Source organism: Nomascus leucogenys, chromosome 18 (genome assembly GCF_006542625.1).
Source record: "Nomascus leucogenys isolate Asia chromosome 18, Asia_NLE_v1, whole genome shotgun sequence".
In the NCBI taxonomy this organism is placed as follows: Eukaryota; Metazoa; Chordata; class Mammalia; order Primates; family Hylobatidae; genus Nomascus; species Nomascus leucogenys.
This window is the reverse complement of record NC_044398.1, coordinates 71,797,984-71,810,727: the sequence shown is the minus strand read 5'-3', so window position 1 is coordinate 71,810,727 and position 12,744 is coordinate 71,797,984. Positions and strand designations below refer to the sequence as shown.

At 47.0% G+C, this 12,744-nt stretch overlaps 1 protein-coding gene across 2 annotated transcripts in view; it reads right to left on the bottom strand.

Annotated features, from left to right (window-relative positions):
* The window catches only part of LOC101176418, a 109,213-nt gene extending 96,782 nt beyond the window's left edge, over nt 1-12,431 (bottom strand). Inside the window, exons 1-2 of one of the 2 annotated variants that reach the window (XM_030798483.1) lie at nt 12,354-12,431; nt 12,175-12,263 (exon numbers count right to left, since the gene is read on the bottom strand). In XM_030798483.1, coding sequence (XP_030654343.1) covers nt 12,175-12,262 — 88 coding nt within the window. In that variant the 5' untranslated portion in view covers nt 12,263; nt 12,354-12,431. Of the gene's footprint in view, nt 1-12,174 lie in introns of both variants that reach the window. The other variant, XM_030798482.1, reaches the window with a different exon arrangement.
* Nucleotides 12,432-12,744: the final 313 nt, after the last annotated feature.

Below are 12,744 nucleotides of genomic sequence, written 5' to 3'. Positions count from 1 at the left end.
ATGGCAGCATGGGAGGAGAATGAGGTTGATTACCCTGGATCCCTCCTGGCCAGATCATGGTTGATTGGCTGCTCTCCTCCTCCACAGGCCATGGCTGCTGTCCATAGGCTGTCTTCCAGAGCTGCATCTCTCTCTCCGGCATGCAGGAACTACATCCCCCCTGAGCCCTGCAGGCCTAGAAGTGGTAATGGTGTCCCACTGTTGTTAGCTCAGGATACTGCACTGTCTTTTGCTCATTTCCCTAAATCCTACCCACACTTTTATAAGTCATCCCTTTGCAAAAATCTCCTCCGATTACTCGGTTTGACTGTGCCATCTGTTTCCTGCTCAACCCTGACCTATACGGATGATACAGAAAATCATTTGAGGGGACAGTGGCCATTCTGGGACAGGATTTAGGAGTTCTTGGATCCCTTGACCAAACACTAAAATGCCTTGTATCAAAGCAGTTCCTGATACCTCTTCTCTATTTCTCCCCCAGTTAGCAAATCCAGGCCTGAGATCTCTCACTCACTCCCTGTAACTTGAAAAAGCATTTGCCCCTATACCAAGAGTAAATGTTGTCCAGGCCATGTTTAGCCTTCTCAAAACAGTCATGAGCAAGGTCTAAAAAAAGAGCATCCATAAAATGGAAAGATAGCAGTTCCTTCCCTTAAGAGACCAAGCTCTATCTGCTTTGTCACTTATGCTACAAGGATGACACACTTACCCCTTTGAGAGTGCACTATTTGGAAAACAAGGGTAAATGACCATCCTCCAATGTAGCACAAAATTTCTCCTTTAGGCATAGAATACCTCTGCCTTAATTCTAATGTATCCAAGAGGAGAACTAAAATATATTGGGCAGATGGGAGAAGTGGGGGCCTTCTTCACTAGCCCCTGGACTGTCTGGGTTAGACCAGGGGATATCTGCCCTTCCAGGCCTCAGCTGCCAGGAGGTGGGAAGGCACAGAGCCCCCGTATGGCACTGGCCCATGAGCACCCAACGATCTGGAGGGCAGGTGTGGCAAGGATGGCCCCAGGGAGCCAGCTCTGCATCTGGCAGCAGTGTCTCTGGGCCAGGCCAGGACAACAACCTCGATTGTCCCTCTCAACAGTAGCCTTGCTGATCCCAGAGAAAAGAAAGCCATGGGGCCATTTGGACCAAGCCTCTGCAGAAAGAATGCTGCCCTTTCTCTGTAGCGCTGGATCCCAGAGTCATGGAATCAACAGCTCAGAAGCTGGCAGCCCCCTCGGAGGCCTGGGCACCCTCCCCCATGGTCACATGGCCCAAGACACTCTGTTCTTTGTGACAGCCACTTGGCAGGGTGGGCCGAGGACCTCTGTAGACAAAGATGCTTCAGGTGCCCCTGAACCCCCTGGAAATTGATGAACGATCTCCTTTTATCTGTGCCCCAGCATGCTCAGCTCACCTGGCCCCCAGGCTCCCCACGGCCTGATGCTTGACTGTTATTCACAGTAGAAACAGAGACAGCATCAGATTCAGGGAGCACAAGGGCAACACAAACACCTCCAGGGCTTTTGCCTCATGTGGCTAACGTCAGAGATGTTTTATGAAAACAAGATTGGAGGTCACATTGCTTCTTGGATAAAAGGAACTTTGCTTCAAAGAAATTTACTTGGTAAACAAAGCTAGGAAAATTGCCAGAATATCACCAGGCACAGTTGGCCACCTTTCAGCTGCCCAGTGTTTCCAGAGCAGGGATCTGGAGACCCAATCACTGAACCCCTGGAACCCTCAGTTTCCCCCTCTGTAAGAACACAAAGACGAGACTAAATGAATCTCAAAGTTCTTTCCAGCTCTACACTCCGTTCATATTTAGGAACATCCTGTCTCTTGGCACCTACTAAGGAGAAGTTAGCCAAGAAGGAAAAGGGGACAGAGCATAATTCTGCAGCCGGCCTGCCCAAGTTTGAATCCTAGCTCCACTGTTTACCACCTGTGTGACACCGGGCAAGTAATTTAATCTCTCTATGCCTCCGTTTCCTCATCTGAAAAATGGGGATAGCTTTAGTACCTGGTTCATAGAGTTGTCATGAGGATCAAACAAAATAACATAGGTAAAGCATTTAGAGCTCACCTAGGGTAGAGTAGGCGCACTATTAGCATTTGCTATTTTCCTTACTCTTTTTATTTTTACAGAAAGCCATCTGAGTCCTTTCCTGTCACTAGTTCAGCCTTGCTAAAAGCTTTTGGCAAACAGGTTCTCAGGGCAGGGAATGGTATTTTTTCTGGGGGAATTGAAGTTATGCCAACCTCACACTCCCTTCTCAGCTAGCATTCCCCTGTGCTGGCAAGGAGGGTTGGCGAGGAGTGCGCAGTTCCTTACAAAATTATGCAGGACACGATGTCTACCAAATTAGAGAGAGAAGTGAAACACAGACGAGGGCCTATCTAGAGCCTCCATGCAAGCCATGGGGAAGGCTTGGGTCCAGGTTCTGAGCCTGTGGGAGACTCCTCCACTCACCCACTGTGCCCCCCAGCTCCTATCCAAAGCACCTCCTCCCCTCTAATCCCAGGTCTGGCTTAAGGCACTCACTGCCAGGGAGACATCTCATATCATTTCTTGGAACCCAGAAGCCACATGCATGGCAGCCAAAGTGCTGGGCAGGAACTGAAGCTGGGTGGATGCCGAGGAATCACTGTCCCCATGGACCAAGTATGTGGGCACAGCAGGCAGGGCACGTCTATAGCCTGCCATGGTAACTCCCAGACAGCAGACCTTAGAAACCCAGTCCAGGCAGGGCCCAAGAGTCCCTTCCTCCTAGCCTATGGCTAGACACCCCATTAACAAATACATGCCAGGCTGAGTACTGGCTATGTCCACACCCCTCTCTACATCCCCGGGCACCTTCTTCGCCTGCTCTCCCTTTGTAGAAAGTACCCAGGGTCTCCCTTGCCCTCTGGCTTCTGGTTGGGTTTGGCCAAGAGAAGGCAGTAATAAGAGAAAGGAGGGCAAAAGGACAGTGAAGTCAGGTTCCCTATTTCCCCCAGAAGCCTTTTCTTCAGCCTCAGCTCCCTCCCCTTGACTCCTGGGCCTGGGAGTAACTGAGGCCTCTTCCTGTCACCAGCCCCTGTTGTTTGCCCTTGACCCTGCCCGTGCCTCTGTTAGGAGGACTAACTCTCCCCAGCTGCCCCGCGGAGCATGCCGTCTGCTTCCTGTGGGACCCTTAGATCGGCCAAGTGTTGAGCTAAGAGCTCAGCCCTCCATCACCTTTGCCTCTTCTTTTTCTTTTTCATATTTGTATCACAAAAGGATACATATAACATACATGTAAGATATGAAGCCATGACCCAAGTTAAAAATATACAAAAGTTACAGGCTTCCCTATATGTTCTGTCATACACATGCACACGCATCTTAATAACTCTGAAACATTCTGTGTGTTTCACGGCCAATGCTCATCACCAGAGACACACACGTGGGTGTGCACACACATACACACACAGGCACAATTCACCACAGCAAAAGGCTAAGAATAAAATAATAACCTTCCTTTTCCACTTGTCAGCCCAAAGCTTACAACTCAGCTGGCCCAAGACACCGTGTGAACCTGATAGCCACACACAGTTAGACCCCCAGTGAATAGAACGCTGGAGAGAGGGAACGTTAGAGTAATTCTGATCAGCCCTTCTGTTTTCTAATGGGGAACTAGGACAGAATGCCACACACCCAGGACTTCAGGGCAGCTTTTCTTCCTTCCTGCTGCGATAATCATTACTGTACACAGCCCAGCAATTTGGCGCCTCAGCAACCAGACTCCTGGTAGGTGCCTGGGCTTGACCATTACAGGGGGATATTATGATCATGATTACAGGATGACTGAGCCGTCCAGCAAAGTGACCAGTAATTTGCAATCTAATGGCCATTCAGTGGTGGATAATATTATGGACCTTACCCTGCAATTGTAAAACAACCAGCCCTCTCTAATGTAGCATTTTTCCCATCAAAAGACCAGGCTTTGCTTTTGATTTCTGTTAATCAGTGGCTGTGCCAGCTTTGGCTTTAGATTTGGAAAAGCTAAACAAGGGAGCATGAAATGATACACTTCTCTTTAGAGCCCCTGAATGGGAAATTTAGGCAGCTCTGTCAAGCAGAGGAAAAAAATGAGTGAACGAAGCATCTGGAAGGCCATTTCATTTCTTAAAAGAGCAACCCCAAAACCTTTGCAGAATGTAGCAAGTGTTGCCTGGAAATCTGGGAGACCAACAAAGCCAGGCATGACATATGAAGATAGGTGTGTACACAGGTCCAGTTGGGTCCAACTGAGTGCACACCACAACCCATGCTCACTCTGTGCATGCTCACACATGTATCTGCATGCATGCACATGTACACACAGAAGAATACAACTTCCTCTAACCACAGGGTTGCCAGCTGGCAGACTCCCAGGTTAGGCTTGGAGGGTCTCTCCCATATGCTGTTCACAATTCTACCACTGGGAATAGCTCAGTTCCATCGTCCCTGAAGTCAGTGGGCATGGGTCAGGAGAAAAGACTGTCTGAATTGGAGGTAGATGGATCAGGCCAAGAGGAAAAATGGACAAGATGAGATTGTTGTCATTCCTGGACTCCATAGAGTCTAGATTTGGCGTGTCCACCTGCAATAAATTCAGAGGGGGCTTGCAACAATGGAACTGGAAGGTAAAGAGAGATAATTGGCAAATAGCTAAAGAGGAAGATGACCAAGCCAAAAAAAAAAAAAACAGTTCACACTATCAAGCAAGCAAACAGATACACTAGAAATAATGGTAAACATTGGGTTGACTCCTCCAATCCATTCTACCACAAATGATTAATCTAAGCCAATCAAGCAATCCCAACAGACATGTGACTAAACCAGAGCCTACAAGACGTGAAAGGAAATTTCCTCCCTTTTAAGAGAAAGCCAGAGAAAGGGACAGTCTCTCTTCTTCCTTTGGATATCATCACATCCACATGTGATGCCTGGAACAGCAACAACTATCTTGCTACCAGCCAGGTGAAGAAGTTAATATCAAAGGTGGCAGAGGGACGAAGCACAAAGAATATAGGTCTTTCATTATGTCATTACTCTAACAAACAGCCAAGCCTGGTATCTATCCAACTGGATCTTCAAGTTATGTAAGATCATATGTATTCTTTATTAGAACCAATATCAGTGAGGTTCTCTATTAATTGCAGCTTAGGGAACATTAATCGAGATCAGAGCCAAAGCCAGGAGGAAAGGCCAGAGTGGACCCTAAGCCAGACTCAGTGCTGATCTGCTGAGAGCTGCTCACCCACCCCTCTAAGCCCAGGATCAGCCCCAGAGCAGCCTGGAGCTAGCTGAGTATACAGGCGTGGAGTTCCCAGCTCAGCTGCCACTCAGGGGTTTGAGAGGGCAGAGAGCCAGCCAGCCCATGATAAAAATCTATTCAAGGGCTATGGAACACAAATGTCCGGGCCAGTTGGGCACTCTCCCTTTCCTCTAGAGGCCTCCCCTCAGCCTCTTTCTCAGCCAGGGCCCACAGCTGCCAAACTTAGAGGCTGACTCCTCTGCTCCATGGAGCCCCTCTTAGAACGCTATATCCGCTGGACAGCTGAGGCTTTGGGGCACTTTTTCCCTTGCAAAAACTCCTCATTCCAGAGTAGTGAAAATGCACATTTATTTTTATTTTCATTTATTTACTTATTTTTGAAACGGAGTCTCGCTGTGTCACCCAGGCTGGAGTGCAGTGGCACAATCTCAGCTCATGCAGCCTCCACCTCCCAGGTTCAAGCTATTCTCCTGCCTCAGTCTCCAGAGTAGCTGGGATTACAGGCTGCACCACCACACCCAGCTAATTTTTTCTATTTTTAGTAGAGACAGGGTTGCATCATGTTGGCCAGACTTGCCTCAAACTCCTGACCTCAAGTGATTCACCCACCTCGGCCTCCCAAAGTGCTGGGATTACAGGTGTGAGCCACCGTGCCCGGCCAGAAATGCACATTTAAAGGCATCTTCCCTCGCATTCTCTGTTTGGCATACTGGGGATGGCAAAAAGGTTGAGTTGAGTATGTTTCTAGTAGAAGTCAGTATTTCTGACTTTCAGCTTCGATGTTTCCTGAGTTCTTATGTTTGTGACTAATAGTCTTCCAATGAGAAGGGCAGTCCAAGGATCACCAGTGTTGACTTAATTACCCTTCAGAGATGCACAGGATACCAAGAGCAGAAAAATCTCAAAAAAGCACAACTCTTTATTTTATAGGTGGATAAACACAGAGGTCTAGGGAGATGAGAGAGGTGGTCATGGTGGCACATACTCAGCGATTGATTGTTATTTCTGTCATCAGCTATGACACAAACTCAAGGTAGGGGTGCCCAGAACATGGTGGCTAATGTTTCCAAATTAATAGTGCCACTTCACAGAGCCCTCTGGGGACAAAGCTACTTTTTCACCTAACAGTTTTTTTTAGTCATAAATCGTGAGCAACACTGCTGGTGCATCACACTGCTCCGTAGCCAACAGGAACGAATGCAAGTGCTTGTTACACATTTTCTAATTTCAGAAAAGGAAAAGGGGTTGTTGCCTGTGAGTATAGAGGCCAAGCTGCGTGCAAGCTGTGTTGGCAGGTAGTGTGGGCACTGAGGGAGCCGGGGGCCATCCTGGTCTGCACGGACACACCTCCTCCAGAATGGGCTCTGGGAGCAGCCAGAGTCTCAGAGCTGACCCCATTCTGTTGTCTGCCTGCCCAGGAGGCGACCCATGGGCCATGGCCATGCCCACATCAGTGCTAGGCTGGGCCATTCCCACAGAAGCCAGGGAAGCTATAGCCCACCTTGCCCCAAGAGAGGGGACACATGACCTACCACAATGGTTCCCAAAGCTGGCTGAACATTAGAGTCACTTGAAGGAACTTTTCCCTGGCCCCTCTACAGATCAATTCAGTCAGAATCTCTGGGTGGGGGCTCAGCATCTGGACTTTTCCAATCGGCCCCAGGTGATTCCAACATGGAGCTGGTAGACTGTAAATCCAGAGGTAAACAGTGTGGGATGGGACAACCCAGGCAGTGGCTTCCCAGGCTGAGGGGAAGGAAATACCTCTTTCTTGGGACTCTTTCTACTTGTAGTGAAGTGTTTCCTGGTCAAAGGCACCTTCGTGTGCACTAGATATGGCATTGAATAGGCCCACTGCTGATCTGCTAATCACAGGTAAGAATTTGGCCCAGGCATGAGCACACTGCATTACCAGGGGGCAGAGGGATGGAATAGAGTAGGATGGCAGCCCACAGCATAACTTCCTACCTCCTGGCCCATGAGATAGGGGGACATTTGGGGATTTGAGCTTCTTTATCCAGCATGGTGTCACAGGATGCCATGGGAGAGGGGTCCTTATTCCCACCTTCTCCTCTGACTTTCTGGAGGAACTGATACAGAAGGCAGTGCTGTTTTTGGACTGACTGTTCTGAATCCTGAGATTTTAAAGCTGGAGATCTCGGAGAAGGAGCCAGTGGTTTCAGCCCAGGACTCAGGATCAAGATCAACTGCTGCTTAAGTGTCAGGGACATAATTTAAGATGCCAGTTTCCAAGCTTGTCTCCAGAGATTCTGATTCTGAAGGTGCAGCAAGCTGCATGTTTAAGAAGTTCTCCAAGTGACTTCCCAACCCCTGCCGCCAGCTGGTCCTCCCTCCACAAGAGAAGAATATTGAGATTCAAAGGTCCCAGTTGCTCAGCCTGGGAGGGCACAGCACAGCAGAGTTGAAAGACCATGGACCTAGTCCTTCCAACAGAATTGGAATAGCAGCTCTGCCACTCACTGGCTGGGAGACATTGGCGAGTCTCTTAACCCCTCTGACCCAGAAATTCCACTATTAGAAATTCCCCTGAGGCCATAGATTCCCAGTGGCATGGTTTATAATAGTAAAACATGAACCAACCTAATTTTCCATCAACAAGAGACTAGTTGTATGAATTACGGTACAATTATGCTGCAGAAGACTGTGAAGATTCTAAAAGGAAAACAGCAAAACAGCAGCTGAGGTCTGCGTGTGCTCCTGTAAGAAATGGAAAAAGTGGCTGGGCACAGTGGCTCATGCCTATAATCCCAGCAGTTTGGGAGGCCAAGGCAGGCAGATGGCTTCTGCTCATGAGCTCGAGACCAGCCTGGGCAACATGGCAAAACCCCATCTCTATAAAAACCACAAAAATTAGCTGGGTGTGGTTGTGCATGCCTGTAGTCCCAGCTACTAGGGAAGCTGAGGTGGGAGGATCTCTTGAGCCTGGGAAGCAGAGGTTGCAGTGAGCAGAGATCGTGCCACTGCACTACAGCCTGGGCAGTAAAAACCAGAACTTGTCTCAAAACAAAAAAAAAAAAAAAGAAGAAGAAGTGAAAAAAGCAAGCCATGGTCCAAAGATGACGACATCCTTACCTCTGTCCCCTTCCTGCCTCCTCAGTGGCCTCTTCCTTCATCCACATCTCTCACATTTTACAGAAGACTCTTAGTCTGGTTGACTCCATCTCACGAATGTCTCTAAGTCGATGCCTTTCCATCCCCACTGTGACACTTCTGTGTGGACCCTGCAACAGGTCCCCAACAACTCTTAAGCACCTTCAGCTTAGCCCCAGGACACAGTCTTACAAGCAAACCTGATCTCTCTGCTCCCTTCCACCGTCAGATCCCTTACCAGGGCCTTGAAAGTCATTCCCAACTCCTCCCTACCTCTTCAGCCTCATCTGTTACAACAGCTCATTCTCCAACCACAGAATTTTCAATTCTTAAAATGCATCCGGTTTTCTCTCTTACTTCCAGATCTGCTGCTCTCTTCCTCCCCCTACCCCTATTCCTGGCCACAGCCACACACTCTTCATTTAGCTAAGGTGTCATCTCCTTCACAACTTTTCCCTGGTCCCCCACCCCAAGTCCAAGTGCCCCCTTTCTATCCCCCTGGCCTCCCCCATCATAGCACATTTCTTGCCTTAGTGTAATTGCACGATACCTTTCAGTGCACCTTAAGCTCTGGGAGAGGAGAGACTCGAACCGTTTCACCCCTAGATCTCCAGGGCACAGCAAGACCATGAAGCAGATGCTGAAAAAATATTTGTCTAGTGAATAAACAATAGCGCTCACCACAATGTATTAAAGATTATCTGAGCTCACTGATGATGAACTCTGTGTGTCAGGTGATGAGGACAGAAAGCTGAATTGGACAGTGTCTGGAACATAGGGAAAACCAAAAGAAAAAATTGCCAAATGAGAGTACAGGAAGGCTGTCTTCCTCATTCTGAACATTTGACTACCCCAAGCTCTAAATATCACCGATGAAACACAGAACATCACACAGCAGTAATCAACGCTGATGAAATGGGTTAGAGAAAACTGATGAGATTACTGTGGAGGTCAAAGAACTTCATGAATAAACCAACTCTCCCTCAGAAAAACATAGACCACTTTGAAAGTTAATACATTTTTTTAAGGTATGAGGAGTGTACCCTAAGAAAAATATTATTTGGAGAATACTAGGTATGTTTTGTGTCCATTATTAGTGTTGAGGACCAGTATTCCTCTTATACACTTAGACTGCATGCAAGAATATGACCATTCTCTTCTTTTTCTTTAGTGCACTTATAATTTGCAAAAGCGTATTTATGTGAGTGTTTGTTAAATACCGAGCAGTGTCACTAGTCTTTAAAGCTATGTAAGCAGGGGTAATGTCTGTTTTATATCCCCAGGACCCAGCACAGTGTTCTAGCACTTAGTAGGTGTTCAATAAATATTAATTGTCTGAATGAATGGATGAATGAATGAATGAATAATGAATGAATGAACACACAGAGAATACAGCATGGGAGCTCATTCATCCTTGGAAAAATATTGAGCATTAGATAGGAAAAAAACCATCATGAAACCACTTTGAAAGACAAGGCAAACAGGAAACAGGGATAAGCCAAGGTCACTAATGTATCAGATTTTTTAAAAGACAGAAAGAACCAAAAATATGGAACCATAAGGAGAAATGCTATAACAGAGCATTGACTGATAAATTCAGAGCATTGTTACACCACTGAGCTGTGAATCAAATCCTGCTTACCTAATGCATACAGCGAGTTTATGTATTGTTTGTGTTTTGCTTAGATGGCAACACCATGGCTGGCCCCATCAGCCTCCATGTTCAACTGTCCCAATCAACTGCCGGCTGTAATTAGGGAGTACTGGGAAAAGGACGTTGGAGAAAAATCAGCTTGCATGTTTTTTTCTTCCATTGTGGCTGGCTCATTTGAATAATAATGTATTGCAGTCTGGGGTGTGACATTGACGGCACTGAATAATGAGGCAGCTCTGGACTCCAGTACCTGAGCGGCCAGCCGGTTAGTGGCCAGTGACAAAACAGTAGCAGTATCTTTGGGCAATAAAAAGATGATCTCCAAGTGGCAGGAGACAGATGCTGGGAAATACCCCATTGTCAGCTCCATCAGGAGCTTCCATCACTGAAAGCTTCATTTATTTTATTCATAGTCATTTTTCCAGCTGAGAGACCTTGAAGGCATCTGGCTGGTGGCATCCTGAGGTGATAAAACACTGGGGTAGGCAACCAAGAGAGGTGCAGAATCCCTGTCCCCGGGGGATGCTTAACACCCACAGAGCCTGTTAGCTGTTTTCAAAAAACCAGGGGTGAACTTGGTTTGGCTCAGGGGACAGAACCAGATGACAGCTGGTGGGCCCTGCCAGTTTATAGGTTTTCAAATGTCACTTTATTTTTGTTAACAGAGACATCCCTTGAAAGATACCAGCATGTGTAGGCACCTGGCTCTGAACACCTGAAGCCAGGTATGGTGGATGATGAGAAGGGCAGTCTCTGATTCCAGACTGCCTGGGTTTGAAGCCTGGCCTGTCACTTATCACCTGCAGGACAGTGTGTGCCTTATTTTCCCCATCTGTAAAATGGAAAGATGATCATAACAGCACTTCCCTCAAACACCAGGTTGTTGCAAGGTTTGATTATGTATAGCAGTGTCAAATCAGTGCAAAAACAGTGCCTCATCCATATTCAAGGCCCACTAAATATTAGCTATTATCAGCATTGCTCTATGCAAAGGCCAGGAGACACTCGACCTCCGGGTGGCAAAGCATGACTTAAGGAGATCAGTGTAAACTCTGGAACTGAACTCATCCAGACATTGCTCAGCAACCTGCTAGCTGCATGACCTTGGGCAAGTCACTTAACTTCCTGAGCCTCAGTTTCTCATGTTAAATGGGAATACCTAATAGTAACTACCTCATAGGGTTGTTATAAGGGATTTATTAAATAATATGTGCACTTGGCACAGTACCTGGCACACAGCATGGGCTCAATAAATGTAGGATCATAATAAAAATGCTAGTATTATTATTACTACAAATCGTCACAAGGAGTTTTGTCTTTAGACAGTAATAGGCTGTCATGAAATGTTCATGTGAGGATTTATCTGTCCGGGCCTGTGTGCTTGAAATCTCACTCTGGCGGCATGTTAGAAAGTGGACTAAAAAGTTTAAGTCTAGGAAGCTTCTGCCGTGATCAAAATAATCAAGGCAGAGGTTGGCAATCACAAAATCATCTTTTAAAATTCCTGAAATAACCAGGACCTAAGCACTCGCAGTGAACTAATTTCATTCCAGTTTGTTTTACTGCTATGTCATCCCTTTTCCTGTGGTACTAGCAGAGATGGTCTAGTTCACTTGGGAAAAATGACAAGGTGAATGAAGGGATCTCTCTCTCTCTCTCTTTCCCTCCCTCCACATACGCCTCACTCCAGTACATATTGTTTAATTTGTCTCAACTGAAATGTGCAGCTCTATGCTATTAATAATATATCACACCAAGACTTCTTAAAACCTTTCTGGAACAAGACACAATATTAATACACAGACAAATCATGTCAGTGACTTGGGATTGGGGAGTAGGGGAGGAATTGGCAAGGGGCAAAGATGCTTTGAATCTGTACCTAGGCACCAGCCCTGAAAAAGGCACCTTGGGTACCAATCCCCTAAGTCTTCTGGGCCCAGAGCCTCAGAAACCTCCCAGGAAACAGACTGGAGCCACTTCCCTGCCCCCAACTTTGGTGTCTAGCCCCGCCCACTTTCGTTCAGTCGACCAGCATTTCTAAGTGTTCTTTCACACAGGAATTTGGGGGCACCCACTGGCTCCCCACCGTCTGCTGAACCTCCCCCTTCCCCCCAAGTGACAGGACTCACCTTCTCCATCGATCCTCGGGCTTGTCAGCTGCGCCGGATGCCTGAATGGCAAAGCCCGCCGAACTGGAGCCCAGACAGTGCTCATCATCCTGTCACCAGGACAAAGGGAAGAAATCCCATTATGTCACCTTCCACAAGCGAGAGACAGCGACAATTTCCCCCATAAACACTGCACTGACACTGTTATGATGTATCTCAAGCACTTCTAATCAGTATGGAAGTGGAGAGACTGCGGAAGCTCTTCAGCCTGAAAGATGCCATTCAGCAGGAACTGTGGTCTCCTGTTGTTATTGAAATGACCTGGCTGGGAGCAACCACCACTCTGCGCCCATCACATCAAATATAAATATATATTTGGCATTTTCTATCTTTTCAGAGTGCATGCACACTGTTCATTTACTCTGGGTGAGCGCCAGAAGTCAGAAGTATTTTAATTCAGTTCCCATTTTTTCGCCTGTTTTTACCCATAGCCCTCTCTGTGTTTTCTGACTTCCAAATTTAAAAAGGGAAAAGCTTTTTCCTTCTCCTGAAAGTACTTTTCTTTTTCTAGTTTTGAAGAGGGAGAAGACT